At 49.6% G+C, this 23481-nt stretch overlaps 1 protein-coding gene and 1 long non-coding RNA gene across 2 annotated transcripts in view; one reads left to right on the forward strand and one right to left on the reverse strand.

Moving 5' to 3' along the window:
• The window catches only part of TNN (tenascin N), a 52514-nt gene that overhangs the window by 21551 nt on the left and 7482 nt on the right, over positions 1–23481 (reverse strand). The window contains exons 2-8 of the mRNA XM_040446721.1: positions 21214–21654; positions 19342–19716; positions 18553–18816; positions 15021–15206; positions 13690–13779; positions 3817–4080; positions 1–63 (exon numbers count right to left, since the gene is read on the reverse strand). The exon at positions 1–63 is cut by the window's left edge and continues 63 nt beyond it. Coding sequence (XP_040302655.1) covers positions 1–63; positions 3817–4080; positions 13690–13779; positions 15021–15206; positions 18553–18816; positions 19342–19716; positions 21214–21619 — 1648 coding nt within the window. The 5' untranslated portion in view covers positions 21620–21654. The remainder of the gene's footprint in view (positions 64–3816; positions 4081–13689; positions 13780–15020; positions 15207–18552; positions 18817–19341; positions 19717–21213; positions 21655–23481) is intronic.
• LOC121011916 (uncharacterized) lies at positions 19625–21375 on the forward strand. The gene is made up of 3 exons (XR_005781857.1): positions 19625–19733; positions 20346–20474; positions 21281–21375. It is a non-coding gene; the product is annotated as an uncharacterized LOC121011916 (long non-coding RNA).

Below are 23481 nucleotides of genomic sequence, written 5' to 3' on the forward strand. Positions count from 1 at the left end.
AGGAGACGGTGGCCGTGTTCTCCGTCACCCGGTCGGTCACCAGGTTTTGGGGGCTGTCAATGTCTTTAAGAGAGATGAAAGAAATGTAACATTTACCAACTCTCTGGTTCCAGAGAGGCCAGCACATACACAGACAAAATGATGATCTCAACAAATTTCAGAATCTGTTATGTGCCAGTGATTGGGATAACTTAAGGGTTTAATTAAGCAAGTGGTCTGAAATTCCAAGAATGAGCTAATAGCATGTAAGGAGACGTAGGGTTTTCAGACAAAGCCAAAACAGTCTCAGCTCTATAAACTTTACCCACAAGTAGACTCTGGATTTTAAAAAAATTGGTCTTCATATACAAATTTCTCCATTACCCTGGGTTTATATAATACACTCTTTGAGTTCTGATTCCCTGTACCTGAAAGCAATTATACTTCAGTAAATCTCTGCAGTGGCTCTAATATTTTATTTGGGAATAAAAATATCCTGAAAGTAGGAGCTGTTAGTTCTTTCCATATAAAACATTATGCCTACAGCCAGAGTACCAGGAGACTTCAACTGATGGTCTTTGAGGTCTGGGCTGATAAAAAAAAAATAATCCTACTTGGGTAGGAATCTGTCTGGGTTTCAATACAGTTAAACTGGGTTGGAATCTGGGCACCGTTTCTTAGTTGCTGACTTTGGACAGACTCCAAATTTAAGTCTCCGTCTCCTCATCTCCACAAAGAAGGAAATACCAGTACCTACCTCACAGGTTATGACAAATCACAGATGAGATATTCACATGGAAAAATGCTTGAATATAAGCTCTTTGTTATTACAAGTGTCATTCGAGGCACGAAATTCCCCCCTTTCTCCTTGAAATGTGAACCTCTGAGTCAGAAATCCAAGTAGTTGGGTACATGATTAGCAATGCCTTTATGATCCTGTTTCAAAAACCACTTCCTCAAAATGGCTGAGCTTTCCGTAACAGCAACTGCATCTCAAGCCCGTGCCCCATTGCTCGACATGCATGGCCAGGCCAGCGGGATGGAGCACACAGCCAAGGAGACAACTTGCCTTGAGGAGCAAAGACATACAAGGGGGAGTTTCGTTCTGGGATTCTGAGCTAGTTTTGATGCTGCCGCCCCATCCTTCATGACTCCCCTCTGTCCACCACCAACACCACTTAAGATTGTTAAGAGACTTGCATATTAAAAATAAGACACAACAGGGGGCGCCTGGGTGGCGCAGTCGGTTAAGCGTCCGACTTCAGCCAGGTCACGATCTCGCGGTCCGTGAGTTCGAGCCCCGCGTCGGGCTCTGGGCTGATGGCTCAGAGCCTGGAGCCTGTTTCCGATTCTGTGTCTCCCTCTCTCTCTGCCCCTCCCCCGTTCATGCTCTGTCTCTCTCTGTCCCCAAAATAAATAAAATGTTGAAAAAAAAAATTTAAAAAAAATAAAAAAATAAGACACAACCAGCCCATCCTATCCTTACATCTTATGCCTTATGCTGCCCCCCCCGCCCCAGCAGCTGAGGTGCTAACTCACACCACCGCCACCTGAGAGCGGGGAAGATTCTTCTCTATTCCAGCTTCCACCATCTTAAAAAGACTGACCCACAGGCCTCCCTTTCACAACACTCAAAATCCTAGAAAACAGAAAGCCTTGTGTAATATAAACCAGGAGCTGGCAATTTACAACACATGGGCCAAATCTGACCCACTGCCTATTTTTATAAAGTTTCATTGAACACAGTCATACCAGGTCATTTACATACTCTCCATGGCTGTTTTCACATTTCAATGGCGGAGCTGAATAGTTGTATCAGAGACGGCATGGTCCCCAAAGCTGAAAACATGGACTATCTGGCCCCTCACAGAAAGTCTGCTACTTTAAACAAATCTAGATCTCACCCTCCTTACTGGCAACTTCTCCTTCCCCTGGAGGAGATAAGGCCCACCTGGACCCAGGAGGCCACATGCCATTAAATACTTCAAGGGCTAGGGGCACCTGGGTGGCTCAGTCCGTTCAGCATACGATTCTTGGTTTCAGCTCAGTTCATGATCCCACAGTTCATAGGTCCGGGCGCCGCCCCCCCCCCCCCGCCCCCACCGCTGCCAGCACAGAGCCTGCTTGGGATTCTCTCTCTCCCTCTCTTTGCCCCTCCTTCACTCACACTGTCTCTGTCTCTCTCAAAATAAACTTTAAACAAACAAACAAATAAATGAAAAAATAACCAAAAACTTCAAGGGCTGTTTGCTGATTAGCATTTGCTATGGACTGAATATTTGTGCTCCCCTCCAACTCCCAGGTTGAAGCCCTAACCACCAATTTGCTGGTATTTGGAGGTAATTAGGTTTAGGTGAGGTCGTGGGGGTGGGTTCCCTATGGTGGCATCAGTGCCTCACAAGAAGAGACCTGAGTTTCTTCTCTCTGCCCTATAAAGGTGTAGGAAGAAGGTAGCCATCTATTAGCCAAGAAGAGGGTTCTCACCAGGAACTGAATCAGCCAGTGCCCAGATCATGGAGCTTTCCAGGCTCCAAGATTGTGAGAAATAAACCTCTTTTGTTTAAGCCCCCAGTCTATGATATTCTGTTATAGCAGCCAGAGCAGACAAAGACATATTCTTTTTTTTTTTTAATTTTTTTTTCAACGTTTATTTATTTTTGCGACAGAGAGAGGCAGAGCATGAACGGGGGAGGGGCAGAGAGAGGGAGACACAGAATCAGAAACAGGCTCCAGGCTCTGAGCCATCAGCCCAGAGCCCGACGCGGGGCTCGAACTCACGGACCGCGAGATCGTGACCTGGCTGAAGTCAGACGCTCAACCGACTGCGCCACCCAGGCGCCCCGACAAAGACATATTCTAAGAAATAATCACTACTACCGCTCACGTAGCCCTTGCTATATGTCGGGCACTTACATGAATTCACTCATGCAACCCTCACAACAACTCTTTGATGTAAATACTCATATGCCCCATTTTACAGACAAGAATGAGAGGAACAGAGGTCAGCTGACTTGCCCAAAGTCCCTCAGCTACTAAATGGCAGAGCTGGGATTAAAACTTGGACAGTCAAGCTTCTGAATCCACATTCCTAACTAATTAATGGCTTCTCTGGGCACCTCTGTACTAAGTGACTGTCCAGAATGGAGCCCAGTGAATAAGTAAATCCTTTTCTAGGATTCCTGTCAAGTGTCTGCAACCTCAAGCAGCCTCCAGGATTAGACTGCTCTGGACTCAGGGACAGTACCAGCTGAGGGTTTAAACACAAAGCAGGTGTGGGATACGCTCCCCTGCAGCCTCAGGACATCTGCAAACCCAAGCTGGGCCGAAGGCGGGCTATATTTCACAGCTGGGTGAAATATAGGGACCCGTATGGTTTCTGAAAGCTTAAAGGCAGAATCGGTACATTCGGTGACTGTTGACTCAGGATGCAGACCATTTCCATGGTCTGAAAGAGAGCTCCAGATTATAAGCAAAGTGCCTGTACAGCCACTGCAAACTGAGATAAGCATTCAAATTCACTGTCAGCCAAATGTTTTGAGTTTTAACGTCCAAAAAAATGAAAATTAGGAAGTGTTACTCTTCTCTGAGAGAGTTGCATATGGAATTCTAACCCAAATAAGTATGACCTTCTGTGTAACGTAGAAAGGCTGGTCTCTTTTGTTTGAAGTTAAAAGGGGAGAAATCATAATTGTGAAATTTGAAATTGCTTTTGCAACCCCCTTCCCCACCCCCACAAGCAAAAGAGCTGATGCTAGGTGGGCATCGGACTCCTGATTCAAAAAATCAGCCTCCTCCCTGCTGTGAGGAAATCTGTTTAGGCTCCCGTTCCTCTGTTACCTGTGAGGGCCTTGGTGTCGGCCTTCTTGCTCTCCCGGCTGCCCCTCTCGGCCCACACGTAGACTCTGTACGCCTCTCCCGGCTTCAGGCCCGTCAGGACGGTGCTGCTCTGCTCCCTGGGCACCGCCATGTCCCTGGTGTCCCCATCAGCAGAGGTGTAGCGCACCACGTACTTGTCTACGACAGCCTGCACTGGGGTCCAGGAGACTACCGCTGTGTCTTCTGTCACTCGGTCGGTGACCACGTTGGTTGGGCTATCGATTTCTTCATAAAAATATACGAGAAAGAAAAGTTAGAGAAGACGTTTGGCTGGCCAAAATCACAGGGGCTTCAAGATCTAGTTCATCCAGGTGACCGAGTTCCATGGTCCATACAATGCAAGAGGGTCTCTCCATCATCTGTGACAGGTGGACAGCTGGCAGAGCTCTACTTGAACTGTAGGCTGAGAAAGGGCTCCCTGATGGACAAAACAATCCCCTCCATTTTGAGACCAATGAGCACGTTAGACAAGACTCCTGCAAATGCAGTCACATGAAATGGAACTCCTTCAAGAGGCATATGGAATACACCTAATGCTTCTTCTGGGAGACCCTCCAGCAGGTGTTCAAGAATAGTAACCATTCTCCTTCCTAACTCTCCTCAAGTCAAAACAGCTTCACCTCTCCAATGTCTGTATTTATAGGTTATTAACTTTTGTATCATTATATCATATCATATCATGCCATACCATATCATATCATATTATACTTTCAAATTACAGTTTCTAGACCTGGCACTTACAACTGGACATGCTTTCTTTCCCTTGATCAAAGAAAAATCCCCAAAACTCAGTCCATTCATTCAACAATTCACTGACCATCCGTTTCATGCCAGGGAATATAATGGCACTCAGGAGTCACCAATGAACAAAACAATCAGAAATCCCTACCTATGCAAGGTTGATGTTCTAGAAGGATGAACCGAGAACAACATACCCCTCCATGTCCTAGACACTGTTCCCTCAGTAACATATCTTCAGCCCACAGCCTCAGAAAATCCCTATGCTTTTCAACACGTGTCCCTGCTGACCCAGGGGTTGTCAACATTGGGCACCTCCTCAGTATCACCTGCAGAGAGCTCATTTCAAGTCTCAGATATGCGCTGACATCTCTGCTGAAAAAACAAATAAGCAAGACTCCGCAGGTAATTCTGATGCACAGCCAAGGCTGAGAATCCCACATTGAGCCACATCTTCCCCATTTAAGATGCATATAAAATACATCTCCAGGGGCGCCTGGGTGGCGCAGTCGGTTAAACGTCCGACTTCAGCCAGGTCACGATCTCGCGGTCCTGAGTTCGAGCCCCGCGTCAGGCTCTGGGCTGATGGCTCAGAGCCTGGAGCCTGTTTCTGATTCTGTGTCTCCCTCTCTCTCTGCCCCTCCCCCGTTCATGCTCTGTCTCTCTCTGTCCCAAAAATAAATAAAAAATAAACGTTGAAAAAAAATTTTAAAAAAATACATCTCCAATGTTTATTCTTGTTATATTTCACCTTATGGACTTCATTTATAATTTAGTCTTTCACTCAACATGCTGATTTTCCTTTCTAGCTTATCATTTACAAACCTAATAGGTAAGCATCCGAGTGCAGCATCCGTTCAAGGTCACTGATAAGGGCGCTGCACAGAACAAAGCTGACATTTGGTGCCAAGAACCCTCCCCACCTGCAGATCTATACCCTTTTGGGGAAAGACACATGAAACAGGTTCCTCCTCTCAGAAATTTAAGCAGCTTTCCTTCCTCCCCATCCTGCCCTGGTTCTCTTAGCCAAGGGTCCTCCGGCAGAGAAGTTCCGACGCTACAAAGCTGCATTTTTTTTTCACATCAACTAGGATCAGCTTTCTTGAGCACAATGGCAGTGTCTTCTTTGTGTGCAAGGACATGAAATATGTTCTGTCACCAGAGACAATGCATATTTAATAAACCAACTGTCATCGAGTGTATACTAAATGTAAGGTGCTTTTCACACATTACCCTATCAAACCTCATACTAACAACTCAAGGTTGTATCAGATTCCCCATGTACTAATTTTGAACATTAATAATGGTTACCATTTTTAGAGCACTAACCATACATACCAGGCTCAGAGAGGTTAGATAACTTAGCCAAGGTCACTCAGCTAGTAAATGGTAGTCACACATTCTACAAACGTTCCCTGAGTGCCTAGCTGGAGCTGGGAATTCAGTTTAACTCAGTTATTCATTTTCTATTTTTTTAAATTTTTTGTAATGTTTATTTATTTTTTGAGAGAAACAGAGCACGAGCAGGGGAGGGGCAGAGAGAGACAGAGACACGGAGCTGTCAGCACAGAGCCAGACAAGGGGCTCGAACCCACAAACCTTGAGATCATGACCTGAGCCAAAGTCGGATGCTTAACTGACTGAGCCACCCAGGCGCCCCGGTTTAACTCAGTTTTAAATTAAAGTGAGCCTGCCTGGAGCCTGCTTCTGATTCTGTGTCCCCTGTCTCTCCGCCCCTCCCCTGCCCGCACTCTATCTCTCAAAAATAAATAAACATTAAAAAAAATTTTTTAAGTGTGCCCCTCCCCCACCAAAAGCTTAGTCAACGCGCTAACCCTCTGTACCTCAGCATGTGACCTTACTTGGAAATAGGGTCTTTCTAGAGATAATCAGGTCAAAATGAGGTCATTAGAGTGAGCCTAATCCAGTATGACTGGTGTCCTTATGAAAGGGGGAGTTTGGACACACACACACACACACACACACACACACAGGGAAGATGATATGAAGAAGCCCACCATGTGCCTAGAATGCCGCATCTGTAAGTCACAGATTGACAAGGATTGCCAACAAACAGCTGAAGCTAGAGGGGTGAGGAAGGACTCTCCCCTACAGCTTTCCAAGAGAGAGCAGAGCCCTGCAGGCACCTTGATCTCAGACTTTGCAGCCTCCACAGCAGGGAGACAATAAATTTCTATTGTTTTAAACCACCCGGTCTTTGGTACTTTGCTACAGCGGCCCTAGGATATGAATACCGTTGACCCCTGAACAATGCAGGAATCAGGCACCTCAATTCTCTTCTGCTCAGTCAAAAATCCACGTGTAACTTTTGACTCATGAAAAACTTAATAGCCTGCTGTTGACCAGAAGGCTTACTGATAACACGAACATTCAAATAACACATATTTTGTATGTTGTATCATATACTGTATTCTTCCAATGATACCTACTTTCCCTTAATTTTTTCAGGATTTCTAGGCTATATTTCTAAACTTTGTCTGAGTTTTTCCAAAGTGTCATGAATCTCATAAAACTTTTCCAGTATATTTATTGAAAAAAAGCTGCACATAAGTGGACTGGTGCAGTTCAAATCCATGTTAAGGGCCAACTGTCTAAGCAATGAACAGAATAAAGACTCTCTACTATGGAACATACATTTTCCTCAAGGAGACAGACGATAAACAAGATGTGATAGTATTAGGAAGCCCAATGAGGCAAGATATAGGGTTAGAAAATGCTGAGCAAAAGCGGTTTGTGAGTTTAGACAGGGAGGTCAGGAAAGAGCCATCTCACTGGGAAGGTAACATTTGAACAAAGACCTAAACGAAATGAGGCAGCGGGCATGTACTGTCTGGGCACCTCATTCCACACAGAAGGAGCAAGTCCAAAGGCCCTGCTCCACATAGCCAGGGAAAAGCAACAGGACAGAGTCAGTGAGGGGCTGAGTGGCTGGAGGTGAGTCCAGGGAGGTAAGGGGCGAGTGGACCGTGGATGGCGTCCAAGGCCACTATAATGACTGTGGCTTTTGCACTGAATGAGATAAGAAGCCCCTGGGGGTTTTGCACAGAAGAATGGCATGATCTGACCTAAATTATCAAAGGGTCCCTCTGGCTGCCAGAGAGAGTACAGGCTATAGTAGGTCAAGAGTAGAGGTCACCTGGGAGGCTGTCCCAACAGTGCGAGAGAAGACAGGAATGTGAACCAGTGTGGCAGGGATGAAGTCACGAGAAAGGCTGCACTCGGGAGATTTCAAATGTAAACCTGTCAGAATCTGCCGATGGGGCTGATGTGGGATACAAATCCACCCTTCCATCCATCCATGTTGATTTGAGACCCGAACGATTTGCAGAATGGGGTGACCATTTACAGAGATGGACAGATCTGAGGGAGGGCAGGGTTTTCAGGAGAGGGCGGGGAGAATGGGACCAGGAATCTGCACCCGGACACTTTAAGTGGGAGAGCCCAGCTGTGAACCATTCCTATCTGCCGAAGACCCTGCCTGATACCACTGTGTCTCAGCAGCATTATTGTCAGCCTTTTCTCATGGAAATAATCACAATAAATAAATAGCATCAAGTGTGATCTGGAAGGTTCCTGCCATCTGAATCCATACGCAGCAGGGGACTGGAGCTTGATGTGACAGCTGGAAACAGTCTCCTACGGTTGCTCTTGGGAGACTGGCTGGGCAGACGTCACAGCAGAGAGCGGTGAAGTCAGGAGCAGACAGTGACAGGGCCTTGTCCCGGGCCTCTGCAGACTTGAGCAGGTTCTAAGAGGATGCTCAAGGGAAAGTGAGCACAAGAGAGAGAACTCGGTCCCCACCCTGGTCCCCCTTTTCTGTGCAAAGCATGATTCTGCACATGACAGGGAAGGAATGAAAAGAGCCTCCGAAGGTGACCCCTCCATCTGGGAAAATCTTGGTAGGTCGACCTTTCACTTGCATGTGTTAGAATAAAGGGGAGCCCCACTTTGGGGTTGCCTGGGTGGCTTAGTCAGTTAGGCATCCGACTTCGGCTCAGGGCATGAGCTCACACTTTGTGAGTTCGAGCCCCAAGTCGGGCTCTGTGCGGAGAGCACAGAGCCTGGAGCCTGCTTGGGATTCTGTGTCTCCCTCCCTCTGCCCCTCCCCTGCTTGTGCTCTCTCAAAAATAAACATAAAAAGTTTAATAAAAAATAAAAATAAAAATGGGGAGCCCCACTCCAGAAGATCTAATCTACAAAACTGAGTATACAGAAGAAGCTAATTAAGAGCTCTAGGCTCAGCAGGAAAGTTTATTCCACTTGGGGTAGGGCATGGCGTGCTCAGTCTCTGCTCAAACACCAACCTCACATGTCCCTGCTCCAGCCCACGGCAACAGGCATTAGCACTGACTCAGGAATGGGGACATTTAGAATGGAAAGTGAGGACGGGGGGAAAGAGCAAGGACACCCTGACAGTCCTGCCTCTTAAAGTCCCTGGTCCCCATCCTCTCCAAAGTGACCCACATCTGCACAACCCAAGGTCCCCGCGGTGCCTCCCACCATCCCTCCCTGCCCCAGGCCAGTGCTTGCCCCAGGGCACAGGCCTATGCTTTGGGGGGTCAGGGCTGCCTTGTGCGCAGCCCTCTCAAGAGCCACCATGCCCATGTGAGTGTAACCAGCCTGGTGCATCTGGTTCCCTCAACAGTCCCGGGGCACTCGAGGAGTGGAGAAGAGCCAGGAAACGCATCTTGACTGTGAAGAGTACGAAGGTGGGAAAGAAAAACAGAATCCTCCCGTGCCAGGGTCAGAGATGTAGCCCAGAGAGGAGATGTGACTTCTCCAAGGTCATGAAGCCAGCTAAGAAGACTGGCCAGCCTCGAACTCAGGACTCTGCCCTTTCTCTCGATCCCCTAACAACACCCTGAGTCAGAAGGAGGGGCTTCGTGGGGCTGCTCCTCTATATGATAAATCTAAGGATGGGAACCAGATGCCACGACACAGAAGCAGGAGGACAGCCCTGGTGTTGGGACCCCGATGGGAGGCCACACTCCTGGTCCAGCTTAGCAGTACCAAAGCCTCCCTCTCTGCCAAGAAGGGATGTGAGGATCATAAGCAGTTTTTTCATGGAACAAAGCCCTCCAGCAGCTGCAGACGCTGGCTGAGTCATAGATGAGTCATGGTGGGAGCCTCAGTGAGGAGACTGGCTCTCCCACCCAGCCCCCAACTCCCTGCCCACCTACTGGATGCTAGCAGCCCTGATGGGACCTTTCTCAGGGTCGTGCAAGGTCAGAGAGATTTAAGACAAGACTTGGTAGACAGACTTTTAAGTTGCATGTGTTAGAATAAAGAGGAGCCCCACTCCAGAAGATCTAATCTACAAAACTAAGTATACAGAAGCAGCTAATTAAGAGCTCTAGGCACAGCAGGAAAGTTTATTCCACTTTATAATGAGATTCACCACCGGTTTGGGTAGGACATGGCTGTCCTCAGTCTGTGCTGGAACACCAACCTCATGTGTCCCTGCCCAGCCCATGGCCACAGGCATTGGGAACAGCTTTTTCCATTCACAATGGCTACTTCTGAATCATCCCTTTGGCATAGTGGAAAATGGCACAGCCAGAATCTAAAATCTATGGGCATATGAGTTTGGGGGCAAAGATGGGGGAAAGGGCCTACGCCCCTAGTTTGATAGTGAGTTCCTGGAAGGTGAGGCTTTCCTCCCGACTACCGTGGCCATGCGTCCCAAGATCTTGTTTTCTCAAGCCTCCCCGACTGCCTTCACTGTGGCAATAAAATTATTCCACAAGCATTATTTGTAGAGAATGTGCCAAAGATGAACTCCTTTTCCTGCTCTCCTCTAGCTTTGCTTCTGGAAAGGTGGTGATTTGACCTCAAGCAAACCTAAGTTCAAATGCCATTCACTGGTTCACCCTGACTCTCCTAAATTCTGTAGTCTTCCATTTTCTCGCCTGTAAAATGGGAATAATAATGTTTACAATGCTATTATAAGGACTAAAGGTAATGTTTATCAAGCCCTGCAGCACCTAGAATAACAGTGGGTACTCAAATGACAAAAATCATTATTTTTCAGCCACCGGGTGTGCATGGGTGGCTGTGTGAGGCAGGAGCTCTGAATGTTGGCAGGAGTTCATCTTGAAACATGAAGGAATTTAAGAAGGCAAGTTTTAGGGCTGGGCCATTTCAAACAGAGCAGTGTGTTTGGAAAGCAGTAAAAAGTGAACAAGATCCTCAGTGAAGCAAAATTGTTATTTCGTAGCATCATCAAAGGGAAAAGTTCGAAGAAAACTGTTAACACGTGAATATGCCAGGCTGTATGTTCCACTGCGCGTGGCAGCTTGTGAAATTACAACAAAGCAAGCAGTCCTTTGTTCCGTACTCACCATTGCAAAACGCACACATCGGAGAAGTTATTAAGACTCATAATGACGTGAAAAAGAGGGACTTTAAACTTATTTAGTCTAACCTTTAATTTTACAGATGGAGAAACTGAGGACAAAGGGACAGCATCGCCTCCCAGTTAGTGGCCTGCTCGTCTTGTCATGTGACGTGAGGTGGCTGTGGAGGGTCCGGCAGAGAAGTCAGGGACACTCGCCGCTGAAGATGCTGGCCTGGCTGGTGTCTGCTACTCTGAAGTTGACCTGCTTCTGAAGCCTGGCCTTTGTGGGAGACGCTTCAGTGCACTCCGAGTGTCTTAACAGGGTGAGGATTTTCAATTGACCCCTTCCCTTTCGTGGATTAGTTCCACCGAGTGACTTGTTAAATGGAAAATACCTGAACTGTGTCATTTCCTCCCTGCGCACGGCTATGCTGTTCTTACATTCCAGGGTCTTCTTCTAGCTCGTGAAATGCAAAACATTTTTTTTTCCCCTTAAATTAATGAACAGTCTAGCCAGGTTTGAGAGTGTTTCCTGACCTCCGACATTATTGCCTCTTTTGTTTTTTTATGTTCATAGGACACATAACACACATTTATTTGCTATCCAATAAAATATCCCATCCTGCGTTTAGAATATAATTGACAATAAAAACACTTCTTGAGTGTTCACATTCTAGTTGGGATAATATACTTGAAAGGTTAACCATCAATTCAAGGCCGTGTGTGATTAAATGCTCCAAAAACTCAGAGGCAAAAATGGCTGCTATTTAATGTGGTCCTACAAGGCCTCAGTGGAGAGGCTAAGGTTGGAGCTGGGTCTGGAAGGATGAGTGATCTTATTGCTATGAGTCCCTGAAGGGCAAGGACCAGGACTTTCCAGCTGTGGAAGTATCTAAAGGGACCACATCTGTAGTGTCCAGCTCTACTCTGCAATTCGTGTTTGTTGAATCAACTGATGGCTTGTATTAATTGAATTCCCCACTGAATTAATGGAGATAACCGTGGAGGGCTTCCTAGGCTGGGGTAACAACATGAACAAACCCATCATGATGTAGAGCTAAGCTTTCTGTGTTAAGAAACCCCAAGAACAGTCCAGCAGCAAGAAGGCTTCCCGTTCAGAAGTGGTAAGAACAACGACCCAGTTTGGTTGGGTCCCTTGAGGCCAAGATAGAAGGGTTTCTGCATTATCCTAAGGCAATGAGGAGTCACAGAAAGTTTTCTAGTTAGGAGGTAAAAAGTGTAAGAATTAACCAGAAACAATGGGTGAAAAGGTGAAAGTGGGATGCACTTTAGTTTTGTGTCCACCCAAGAGGAACCCATCCTGGGTTCAAATCCCAGCTCTGTCATTTCTTGGCTGGGCGATCCTACACTTAGCTTCTCAGTTCTTGTGGTTTTTCATATGTGACTTAGAAACAATAATAGGACCTACCACATGGCCACAGGGAGAACTAAATGAGACAATTTTCCAGAAGTAATTGTTAGTATAATGCCTGATGCATCGTGGGCTCTCAAGTAATTCAGAGCTGACGAGAAAGCCCCTGGAAACAAGGACCTCCTTGCCATTTCCCAGCCCCTACAAGTGTTCCACGAGTCCACCATTCGGGCCAGCTCCACAGTCTGTACTGTGTAGTTCATAAATTAGGTTCTATCTTCTCCTTCACAACTGGCCGACTAGAACTTTCACACTACTGATATGCAATCTGTTAGGCAACCGAAATAGCGAACTCAATTCTTGCACCGTCTCACCAGCCCGACCAGCTCCTGCCAGGACTCCACTGAAAAGAACTAAAACACTTTTCAGGGAAGTCTCAGAATTAAAAAATCCCTTCTTGGCCAGCTTCAAGGACCAGCCTTCCCCAAGTGGCATTAGACTCCAGCTCACCAGTTCCCAACGTGGGCTGGCAGAACCACAGCTTTGCAGGAAACGCACCATTTCATATGGACTCAAGCATCAGCTAAAAACTGAAAATTACGCGGACTATCTTGCATGTATGACTACAAGGATTGCAAATTCTTTTATGATTAATAAATCACAGTGTCAAATGTTACTGATTTATAACGTTTGTCATTATCTGTTATCTCGATCCACAGATGCTAAATATACCACTACTCCCATGTGAGAGCCTTTAACATCTTTTGACATTTTTAAAAATATTTTAATGCTTATTTTTGAGAGAGAGAGAGGGCAGGGGAGGGACAGAGAGAGAGGGAGACACAGAATCCGAAGTAGGATCCAGGCTCAGAGCCCAATGAAGGGCTTGAACCCACAAACTGCGAGGTCATGACCTGAGCCAAAGTCGGACGCTTAACCGACTGAGCCACCCAGGCGCCCTTCTTTCGACATTTTAAAGCAGAGTGCATGAGTGTGATCATCAGGAAAAAACACAGGAATGACAAGAAAAAAATTTTAGAACAACTTTCTTCGGTAATACGGAGTCGTGTGTCTAAGTCCAAGATAATGAATAAAATAACCCAGTGATTAAAGCTAATGAAATAAGCAGAAAGGTGTCAGAAATGGCCTTTCCCCTGGACTCCAAGATCCTGGGGGAGATTTTCAACAGTAAGAAACATTTCAAATAGAAGTGTTTACTTCCCTTCCCCTGCCCCACAAAATAGATGTCAGTACACAAAGAGACTCTCTCTACATCCCAGGGTTTTTATCCAGGGAGGACTCAGCCAAGAAAAACATCAGGAAGAAAACTTGAGAAATGTTCACAGTGCCTCCAAATAGCTCCTACCTGTGCGGCCATTCAGGAGAATCGGCTTGCCCTCCAGTTCTCCTTTCATGGGGACGACAGTGATCCTATACTCTGTTCCGGGCTGTAGACCTGCAAACAAGCAGCCGGTGCGCGATGAGTTCCGGCTCCAGAACCTCGCCCCCAGCCCTGCTCTCCCCCAGGGTCTCTCTTGTGAGGGAGCTGAGGGGCTATGCTCCTCACCTGAAGGCTAATCTAAGGCAGAGAAAGGGCGGCAGGACCAGTGGGATACGAGGCATCTTGAAAGGCTTATGGGGGAACAGGGGGTCAGAGCGGATGAGGGCCTGATGGAGCTCCTTCCTTGGGCCACCAAGCACAGATCTCCCAGTTTTATTTACAGCCCGAATGTTTTTCTGCCCCCAGCAATCCTTTTCCCTCAAAAGTTTCTTTTCTAATTAGCCTCATTGTATTCCATTATTTTCTTCTTTGCTCTGCCTTTTGCTGTTGTTGTTGCTTGTTATTTCTCTGTAGCAGCAAATCTGAATGACTGTTGTTCACGGCACCTGCACCGATATCCAGACGGGGGCAAAGTGCAGACAAATAGTAGCACGTGTGAGACACACCCACTGTTCTCCGCTCTACAAATGCTGGGAACCTCAAAGATGTCCTTTCAAGATGCAACTCACAGAGCGGACAGCAGACTGAGGCCCCAGAGGAGAACTGAACCACAGCGCTAAGAAGCCTCAGGGCCCCCTCCCCTGCATAGGCCACTTCCAAGGGTATTCACACGGGTATTCATGATTGTGTATTATTTTCCCTAAAGAGAGCCCTGAGAATTCTATAAGCTTCAGGAGCCACAAAACATGATCCAGCCCTGCAGGTCCCATTTCCTTAGCAACCATCAGATTTTCAGCACTCAGCAGATTCACTTGGTCAGTTGGGACAGGACATCCCCACCCAGGCCTCCCATATGACTCCCCATGCAACATGCCAAACAACCCAGTCTCTCTTTCTCTCTCTCTCTCTCTCTCTCTCTCTCTCTCTCTCTCTCTCACACACACACACACACACACACACACACACACACACACAGAGCTCTTCCAAAAGGAACATCTGTGCCACTATATCCACCCTGAGACACAGGCAGTTTTCAAGAGCACATCGGGCCTATGATCTGTTGACCAGGTGCTCTGAGATTCCAGTCAGCTCTGGGATGCTAGAGCACAGTCTGCAGGCCTACAGAATGGGCTCACATCTCGTAGTTTCCAGGGTCAGAGTTCAAGTGATTCCTAGGGCCCCAGGACCCTCTGTGCACACTGTCCCCACCTTGGCATCCATGGCGAACATCTCACATGCCCAGTGCTGGCTCTTACCAGTGATGTCATATCGGCTCTTGGGGTCACTGCTCCTGGGCACGGTGACCTCAGCCACCTCCTGCCCTGTCAGAGGGCCATACTGAAGCTTGTAGTAGTCCACCTCGGTTGGGGGGTTCTCCCACTCCACATCCAGGGAGCTCTCAGTCTCCTCTGTCACCCACGCGGTGCCAAGCACAGCCGGATCTAGGGCAGGTGTCAAGGAAGGCAGGAGAAAGCAGTGAAGAGCAGAGGTCCAGCAGGTCTGTAACAGGCCATTGGCTACCAGGTCAGTGCCCTTTCTTGACACGTTGAGAACGTGCTTCAGCCCAGGACACAGTCCTTAACAGGTGTCTCAAGACTACCAAAGTAGCAAATAAACTATTGGTCCTCACATTATCCATGGAGGGAAGACTATCTTCTGGGAAAGCCTCCTGTCTCCCATCCCTTCCCATCAGATGCCAGGCTGCCCCCCTGCCCAAGCTGCCGTGGGCCAAGTCCTGGGCCACACCTCTCCAACCAGCCATCCAAACCTCCAGAACCTCCAGATCCCGGATCCAACCAGTCATCCAAACCACCAGGCCCTGGGGGCAGACTGCTCTGAATGAAACACCCCCTTTAGCAGAAGTGACTCAAGAATCACAGAAGGGTCCCTCAAATACTGCACCCCAGCATGAGGCACTCAGGCCCTCCCATGTAAAGTGTGGGAAACGCGTTTGAAATTTTAAAATTTTCTCGTCCTCTGTCTCCCAAATTATAGCTCCTTCCTCACCTCTCAGATTCTCCTATGAGGACTAACGCTAAGCCAAACTATATAGTAGTTTGGTGAACTTTAACTTGGTCCTTCTGAGGATCCTTCTTGCACTTTCTACCACAGTTTAGACCTGGCGCCCTCAGCTACCCAACCTGTCCAGCCTGCAAAGGAGAGTTATTGGGCCCATTTGTTCACAGCAAGTATTAATGGCTCAATGTTTCCCCCCTCCCCTAAGAAAACAATGGAATTATAATGATGAATACAAAAGAATGGATTCCTGGTGTGGCTCCAAGGGAAGAACTTTTGAGTGGTGGCTGGGGAGGGGACCCATTCTCTGGGAGCACTTTGCATTCCAAAGGCCGTATCCCAGGTGGATGTGGTCTGACCTGAAGTCTGGAACAGGGAAGACAAGTCCCTAGACTCCCCAGCCTTGCCCTTCTCCTCGGTCACATGCCCACCTTCACCACCTTGGCGGTGCTCCCACCTAGGCCTACTGACCGCTTGTCAAGGACATGGGACAGAGAATCTGTGCATTAGGAAGGGGGTGAACATGGTGTTCTCAAGGTCCCTCAGCTCTGAATGTTCCTGATTCACTGTTATGAACAAAGAAGCTCACAGAACCTTTTCTCTGAAGAATTTCTTCCCACCTACTGGCTTCTACCTGCCAGCCTCCAGGCTCTTCCTTCGAAGGTGGGAATTCCTTGAGGGAACAGGTCAAGACGTGAGTAATGGAAGTGACTCAAGAATCACAGAAGGGTCCTACTCAGCTCACAAATGAAAAAGCGGAGACTTAATAAAAATATTCAAGATTATTTTGGGGATAAGTATCTCTCGGACTGAGGCTCCCCTGAGGAGCAAATAAGAATGGGTTTAACATGAATCAGATTAGACAGAAAGACAAGCTTCGCAGTTACAAGATTTTACAAGTCCCTAGAGCAGAAGCCAAGAGGGGTTACTAAGACTTTCAGAACAGATGTCTCTGCTCTTCATTGGGAAGCTTGGGGCACTGGCCTGTCTGAAGGCGGAGGCAGCCACAGACAAAAACGGGAGAAAGAGAAAAGCAGCCCAACAGTGGGGGGCTGGCCTGGTTCTCACTGGGTTGGCCTGGGTGTGCTCCCATTGAACATAAATGGTTGCACAGAACATCAACATCAGACAAGCCACTGTGTGGCCATGACAGATCAAGACAAAACAGGACCATTCTGTGATCGTGTCTGAACACAGACAAAAATGTGAACAATGGTCCAAACCACAAAAATGACTAAATATTCTCTCTCCTGATATGAGTGACTACCCTTTCTTTATTGATGATGGCTTTAGCCTCCCTCTAGTCTGTTCTTTCTAGATAAGGTTCACTAAGTTACCATAGAATTAACTCCCCTTCCCGGCAGCATGCAAGCCAAAACAAACCCCTGCTGGCTTTGACTTCCCCCAAATCACCTAAATACAAGTCCCAATTGTATCCCAGTCCTTTCTAAAGCTCTTACAGAGATGCTCACAGCCCCTGCAGTGAGCTGTCCCACCCCAACAGTCAATAAACCCAACCTGCTCAACTCCAGAAGTGTTCCAAGGGGTCTATGGCTGGAGGGGGGTGACAAAAGCAATTGCAAATTGTGCTCCCAGGAGGACAGGTCCTTCATGGCCCTTTCCAACACAGAGCCATCCCTATCTCCACCGCCAAACAGGATAGGCAACTGAAATGTTTCTGCAGAGACATGTGCCCCAAACCCCATCCATCCAGGTCTTCCTGGATCTTTCCCCAGGAGTTTAGCAAAGGGTGGAGGCAGATGATTTTTATTAGCATCCAAAACACTATGCCCGATACATAGTAGATGTTCAGTAAAACATGATGAGTGCATATATGGATCAGACTCACTCAAATAATAGGTTTCTCCAAGTCCTTGAAGATCTAAGAACTTTCACAAGAAAACAAGAAATTCTAAATAGTAAGCAGTGATGTCTGTCCTTCCAAACACTGTGGTAACATTAGGTGGTGTGCTGGAACTTCTGTCCCTCCATCCTCTATCCTCCTGTCTCCCAGATTATGACCTCTACGAATTGTGTTAGTCAGATTCTCTTGCCCTCTGGATTCTAGTTAAGTTCAGCCAGTGAGTCACCAGGAGATCAGAGGGCAGGATAGAGAGTTCAGGCAACTGTTCTCCCCTTCCCTCCCTCCCTTCCTTCTCCTTCCCCCCAGGTGGACCGCCTGCATCTCTACCCAAAGCGCCTCCTCAGGCAGCCCTCTCCCACAGCTCTTTTTGGGTTCCAGTACCAACCTCCATCCCTGACCCTTCAGAATGAGGCGATCCCCACTGATGCCAGTCCTATAGTGTTTCGCCAGCCAAATCCTACCCAAGCCTCTTCGCTAGCTGTCTTCAATTACACTGTTTGTTCTCTCTCTTTCCTGCTAAGATAAATCTGATGCAGGGCGCTTCAGCAAATCTTCACCCATCCCAGCTTGAACTTGCTGAATGGCTTCAAAGGCTCAACGAGGGCTTGGGTGTGCAGATGTGCTCCTTGGCTGCTTGTGTGTGGTGCAGGGCAATCAGACCTTACTATTCTCAGGGGGGCAGAGAAGTGCCCTTGAGCCCCAACCCAGCAGGCTCTATCACTGACTTGGAGGAGCAGAGAGAGGGGAGCAAGAACTGAGATTTTTCTCCAGAAATTAGGATTGCAGCAGCTACGCTTTTCAACCCCAAATCAGGGCAATGTTCTGAGTAGTTGAAGGGTATTTGCAGGGACGATGGAAGAAAGCATTTAAAATGGGTCCTTTCCTGGGAAACCTGGCCGCTTCCTCACCCGTGGTGGCAAGCAGATGCTGTGGGCGGCTGGAAACCTCCTTCTTCACGTTGCGCAGGGTAACCATGTACTTGGTGCCAGGCAGCAAACCAAGGATCTCATAGCTGTGCTGCTCCTTCGGCACTTGGATCTGCTTCCCAGGGAGCTCCTCTCCCAGGGGGTAGTAGCTGAGGAGGTAGTGGTCCACCTCGCTGGCCGGCTCCCAGCTCACCAGCAGGGAATCCTCCGTGCTCTTGAGCAGCTGCAGGCCCTGTGGGGCCACCACTGTATGCAGAACAGGAACAGGTGTGCAGAGGGTGAAGCAAGCGAGGGGAGGGGGGATGCATAGCCAGTGTGCATTCACTGAGCACCTACTATACACGTAACACCGTGGTGGCAGGTATGAGAGCACAAAGAAGCCGTGCTGAGCACCCCTCTGGACACCCTTCCCCACACACCCGCCGGAAGTTACGTGAGGGGGAGTTCACCCTGATCCGGTCATCAGCAGACACACACAGACACACACACACACACACACATAGCACCATCAGATCACATAAGATCAGTGGTCCCGCAACCTAGAACTTATTAATGAATGCCCACCCCAGGGCCCCACCCCAGGCCCGCCGAATCAGACACGCAGGCCGAGCCAGCAATCTGTGTTTAATAAGCCCTCTGGGGGCTCTGACGTGCGTGGGCTGGACGTCGAGTCCCCCCCCGCCCCACCCCCCCCCAGCACCAAGTGTAACAGGGTCTGGGGGTGCCCGCCCCCAGCAGGGAAAGGAGAGAGTCGGGCGTCGGCGCTCTCACCCTGGGCGCAGTCCGGGCCGCTGAAGCCCTCCTCACAGTAACACTCGCCCGTGTCGCAGAAGCCGTGGCCGCTGCAGTCGCCGGGGCAGCGGCGCTCGCTGCAGTCCTCCGACGTGAAGTCCTCGTGGCACCGGCACGCGCCGCGCACGCACACGCCGTGGCCGCTGCAGTTCTCGGGGCAGGCGGGGTAGGCGCAGTCGACGCCCACGTAGGGCGCGTCGCACTCGCAGCGGCCGTCCACGCAATGCCCGTGGCCGCTGCACGCCCCGGGGCAGGCGGGCCGCTCGCATGCGGCGCCCTCCCAGCCCTGCTCGCAGCGGCAGCCGCAGGTCTCGGGGGAGAAGGTCCCGTGGCCGCTGCAGTGGCCGTTGGCACCTGCCGGCGAGAGGAAGGTAGGCTGGAGGGGGTGCGGGCCGGCGAGCGGGCCTCTCCCTTCCCTGGAGCTCCGGTAAGAGCGGGCTGGTGGGCCCTGGGCACTGTCTTTGAAGGAGGGCAGGGCCCCTGCAGAAGACTGGGGTCCGCCCTTTCCGCCCCCTCTCCCCCCGACCGGCCGGACTCTGACCTGTGACATCCACAAACTGTGCCCTCCTTTTATGCCCAAAGCCACGGGAAGTCCCCTTCCCCTCCCTTTCTCATCCAAGTGCTCAGGTGAATTCAGGTTCCCTCTGCTCTAAACGGCAGTAATTACTTAGGACGTTTAAGAATGGGGGCGCGTTCACGTCCCCAGCCTGGGCGTCCTCGCGCCAGCGCAGAAGCTCGTCTTGGCTGGAGGTTGCTGGACTAGCTAGCAAGGCCGGGTCCTTGGGAGATGAGCCCAAACTGAATCCTGGCAATGGGGGCCTCCAGAAGCTACAAACCGGCCGCGTCTCACTACGGGGGTGAGGGGCGGGAGAAGGGATCACCCAGGCTCCCCTCTCTGACCCCAGGCAGCAAGAGGCAGTTGGAGGCCCTGGCCCTTCAACAGCCCGGCTCCTGCTTCTCAGAACACCCTCTCTCCTTCCTAGAAACTTTGGACGTGCAGGCTCCTCGGCAATCCCGTGCTGTTTCATTCACGGCAGTGTCCCTGATGCCTAGTTCTGTGGCTGGTACATAGGAGGCGCTCTCAACGGTAGCACTTCCTCCAGCATGAACAGGTACGCCAACATACCACTGGATACTCGGATCAGCTTTCGTAATTATCAGCTATGGGCCAGGGAACTTATGTACGGCATCTAGGGTCCTCAGAACTAGACTAGTGGTTAGAGTTTTCCTAACTGGGCAGTTTAGAAAACTTCAGGAACTGACCCAGAGTCACACAACTAAAAAGCAGCGAAACCCATCTGTACCCAGTCCTGTCTAGCTCCAAGGCTGACCGTCCTTCCTGTCTTTCCCACTGGCTTCCCCTTCCAGTAGAGATTGGATCCACAGGTCAAACAGCACCCAGAAGTGTAAACTCAGGAGTCCAGACTCCCTTTCAGGGTTGCCGGTCCCTCAGCACTTGGGTAGCTCAGTTGGTTAAGGGAGTGACTTTGGCTCGGGTCATAATCTCACAGTTCGTGGGTTCAAGCCCCTCATCGGGCTCTGTGCTGGCAGCTCTGAGCCTGGAGCCTGCTTCAGATGCTGGGTCTCCCTCTCTCTCTGCCCCTCCCCCGCTCACACTCTGTCTCTCAGAAATGAATAAACGTTAAAGATTTTTTCTACAAAGAGTTGCTGGACCCTCTCTACTGAGGCTTGCAGATGCTTCCTGGAGCTAGTGTCGAAGATGAGACCCCCACCCCACCCTCAGAAAACCCAGAGGGAGGTGGGAGCACACCAGACCCCCACAGGACACCTGGCATGTGGAAGGCGCCCGTTAGTTGTTTGTTGAATGAATACCAGATGGTAAAAGCTCACCGGCAACTCCTTGGCAGCAGCGCTGAACATCACACCGCTCCTTCACCTCCGCCATCTCTTCCTCCAGCTTCTTCACTCGGGCCAGGAGGGCTTGGACACTGCCTGCCAGCTCACAGTCCTTCTGTGGCGTCTGCAGGCGGATGTTGTGCCTGAAGATGATGTTCTGTTCCTCGGCCTCCCCTGAGGCCAGGAGCGAGTCTCCATCGTCACTAAGGGGCTGGGGGTCAGTCTCGACCTGGACCAGAGCGGACTTGGGCACATCGATCTTGTAGGTGTGGCTGATAGTAACCTGCGGCTCCTTGTCGCTGCAGCCCTGAGGCTCGAGGGTGGCCGGGGCTGAGGCCACCAAAAGCACAGAGCCAAAGAGGAGCCCCAGGGGGAAGCAGAACATCCCCCGGAGACCCATCCTTGGGGAGACAGGGAGCAGATGCTCTTGGAGACCTGTATCCAGAAAAGATGCAAACGAAAGCCATGAAGATTTGCTGGTGGAAATTGCCCTTTATAGGGGATTCGAAGAGTCCACAGGAAGCTGAGAACCCAGCAGAAGTACATCCTAGATCTCCTAAGGATCCAAACTAAATTTTGGGTTCTTTCTCCTGCTTCCTGTCTTTGCTTACACCGTTCACTCCCTGGGAGACCCTCCTCTTCACCTCTAATTCAATACTCACCTGACGAATAGTGACAAGGAAAACAATTGCGACCAGGCTTTGATCTCCCCATCCCTGATCTAAACCACACACCGAGTAATACCCTCCCCATTAACACCACCTACAGAACAGCCGCACATAGAGAGCATGCTGTGTGCCAGGCACTGTCCTAAATGGTCTGCGTTGATTACCTTATTCGAGCCTCACAACAATGCTTCGCAGAATATACTATTACTACCCCATTTTGCAGATACAGAAACTGAGACTCAGCTCCCTAAAGTGACTTGCCCACAGGCAAACAGCCAAGATGGCCGAATTTGAATCCAGAGACCATGCTCATCCCCACTTTGTCACGCTGCTTTGCACACGTGAGGAAACCAAGGTTCAAGGGACTGAGCAAGTTGTCCCAGATGCCACAGCCAGGAAGGGCAGAGCCTGTCCTCGGACCCCAGGCCAGGGTCCTGCTCACCACCTCTGCCTGCGAGCCAGCAAAAGATGAGAACTTCTAATACAAATAATTCTTCCATGAAGCCTTCTCTCATGCCCCCCCCCCCCCCCATCTCACTACAGCTGGAAACTACTAGCTCTCCTGCTGAGCATGCGGAGAAATGTATTGGTTCCTCTGTGAGTCTCTTCACGGCCTACATTGTGTTACAGTTACTCTTGTATGCGGTTTGTCTCCCCATGAGGCTGTCAGCCTCTTAAGGACAGGACCCAAGGCTGGTCCCTCCCGGAGCCCTCCCGAGGCAGGAGCAAAGAGCCACCCAAGCCAAGGGGTTCAGTCACCCTCAAATCCGTGCTCAGTGGCCTGGTTTGTCAGTCAGGCCGGGCCACCCTGGCAGGAGCAGGCGATTAGGTTTCGCCTCTGGTTTGGCCCCCAGGAGGTGTGAGCCTTCCTCCATCAGTGTGGAGAAGGACCTCTGTCTCCAGCTCCTATCCAGGATGGCACGTTCTTGACCACTATCAGACCGAGGCCGGGCAGACACAGGAGACCTAGCCGGTACTTCACATTCGCTCAGGGGCACTCACTCACCAGAACACCTCTCAGCTGGGCTGTCACGGCCCCCCTTTGCTAGAAACCAAGCTGCAGGGCTGCCTCCGGCCAACGGGCTTCTGTGACCAACTCACGACTCGTAAGCGTTTGTACCGAGACTGAAGTCAGGAAGCCTTGTCCTTTCCTGGAGGTGATGTCCCAGTCAAGCCCAGGCTCTCCCTCCCCATTATAAGAGGCAGTGACAATGTGCTGGAAAAACAAATCAGGTCCTAAGTGTGTAGCCTCGCGAAGGCTCCTTATCCTCCTGTTAACCATCATCCTCTGGTAAAGTGGGAATGATAACACCTGCTTCCCGCATTGTATGAGGAGAGCGCTTCGTGCCATGCCAAGCACACGGTAAGTGCTCAATAAATGAGGTTTGGGTTTTAATCAACTACTGAGTATGACTTCCTTTTCTTTCTCATCTTTTCTATCGTGAAGGGTGATATCTATCCTGAAAAGAGCATGCAACAAAAATGGTGTCATTTTTAGTGAATTGTTACAAAGGCAACAGCCAGGGAACCACCACCCAGCTTAAGACCTAGAACGTCGCGAGCCTCTGGAAGCCCCCCACAGGCCCTCATCTGA

Source organism: Herpailurus yagouaroundi, unplaced genomic scaffold (assembly GCF_014898765.1).
Source record: "Herpailurus yagouaroundi ecotype Mexico unplaced genomic scaffold, PumYag 195, whole genome shotgun sequence".
NCBI classification, from domain to species: domain Eukaryota; kingdom Metazoa; phylum Chordata; class Mammalia; order Carnivora; family Felidae; genus Herpailurus; species Herpailurus yagouaroundi.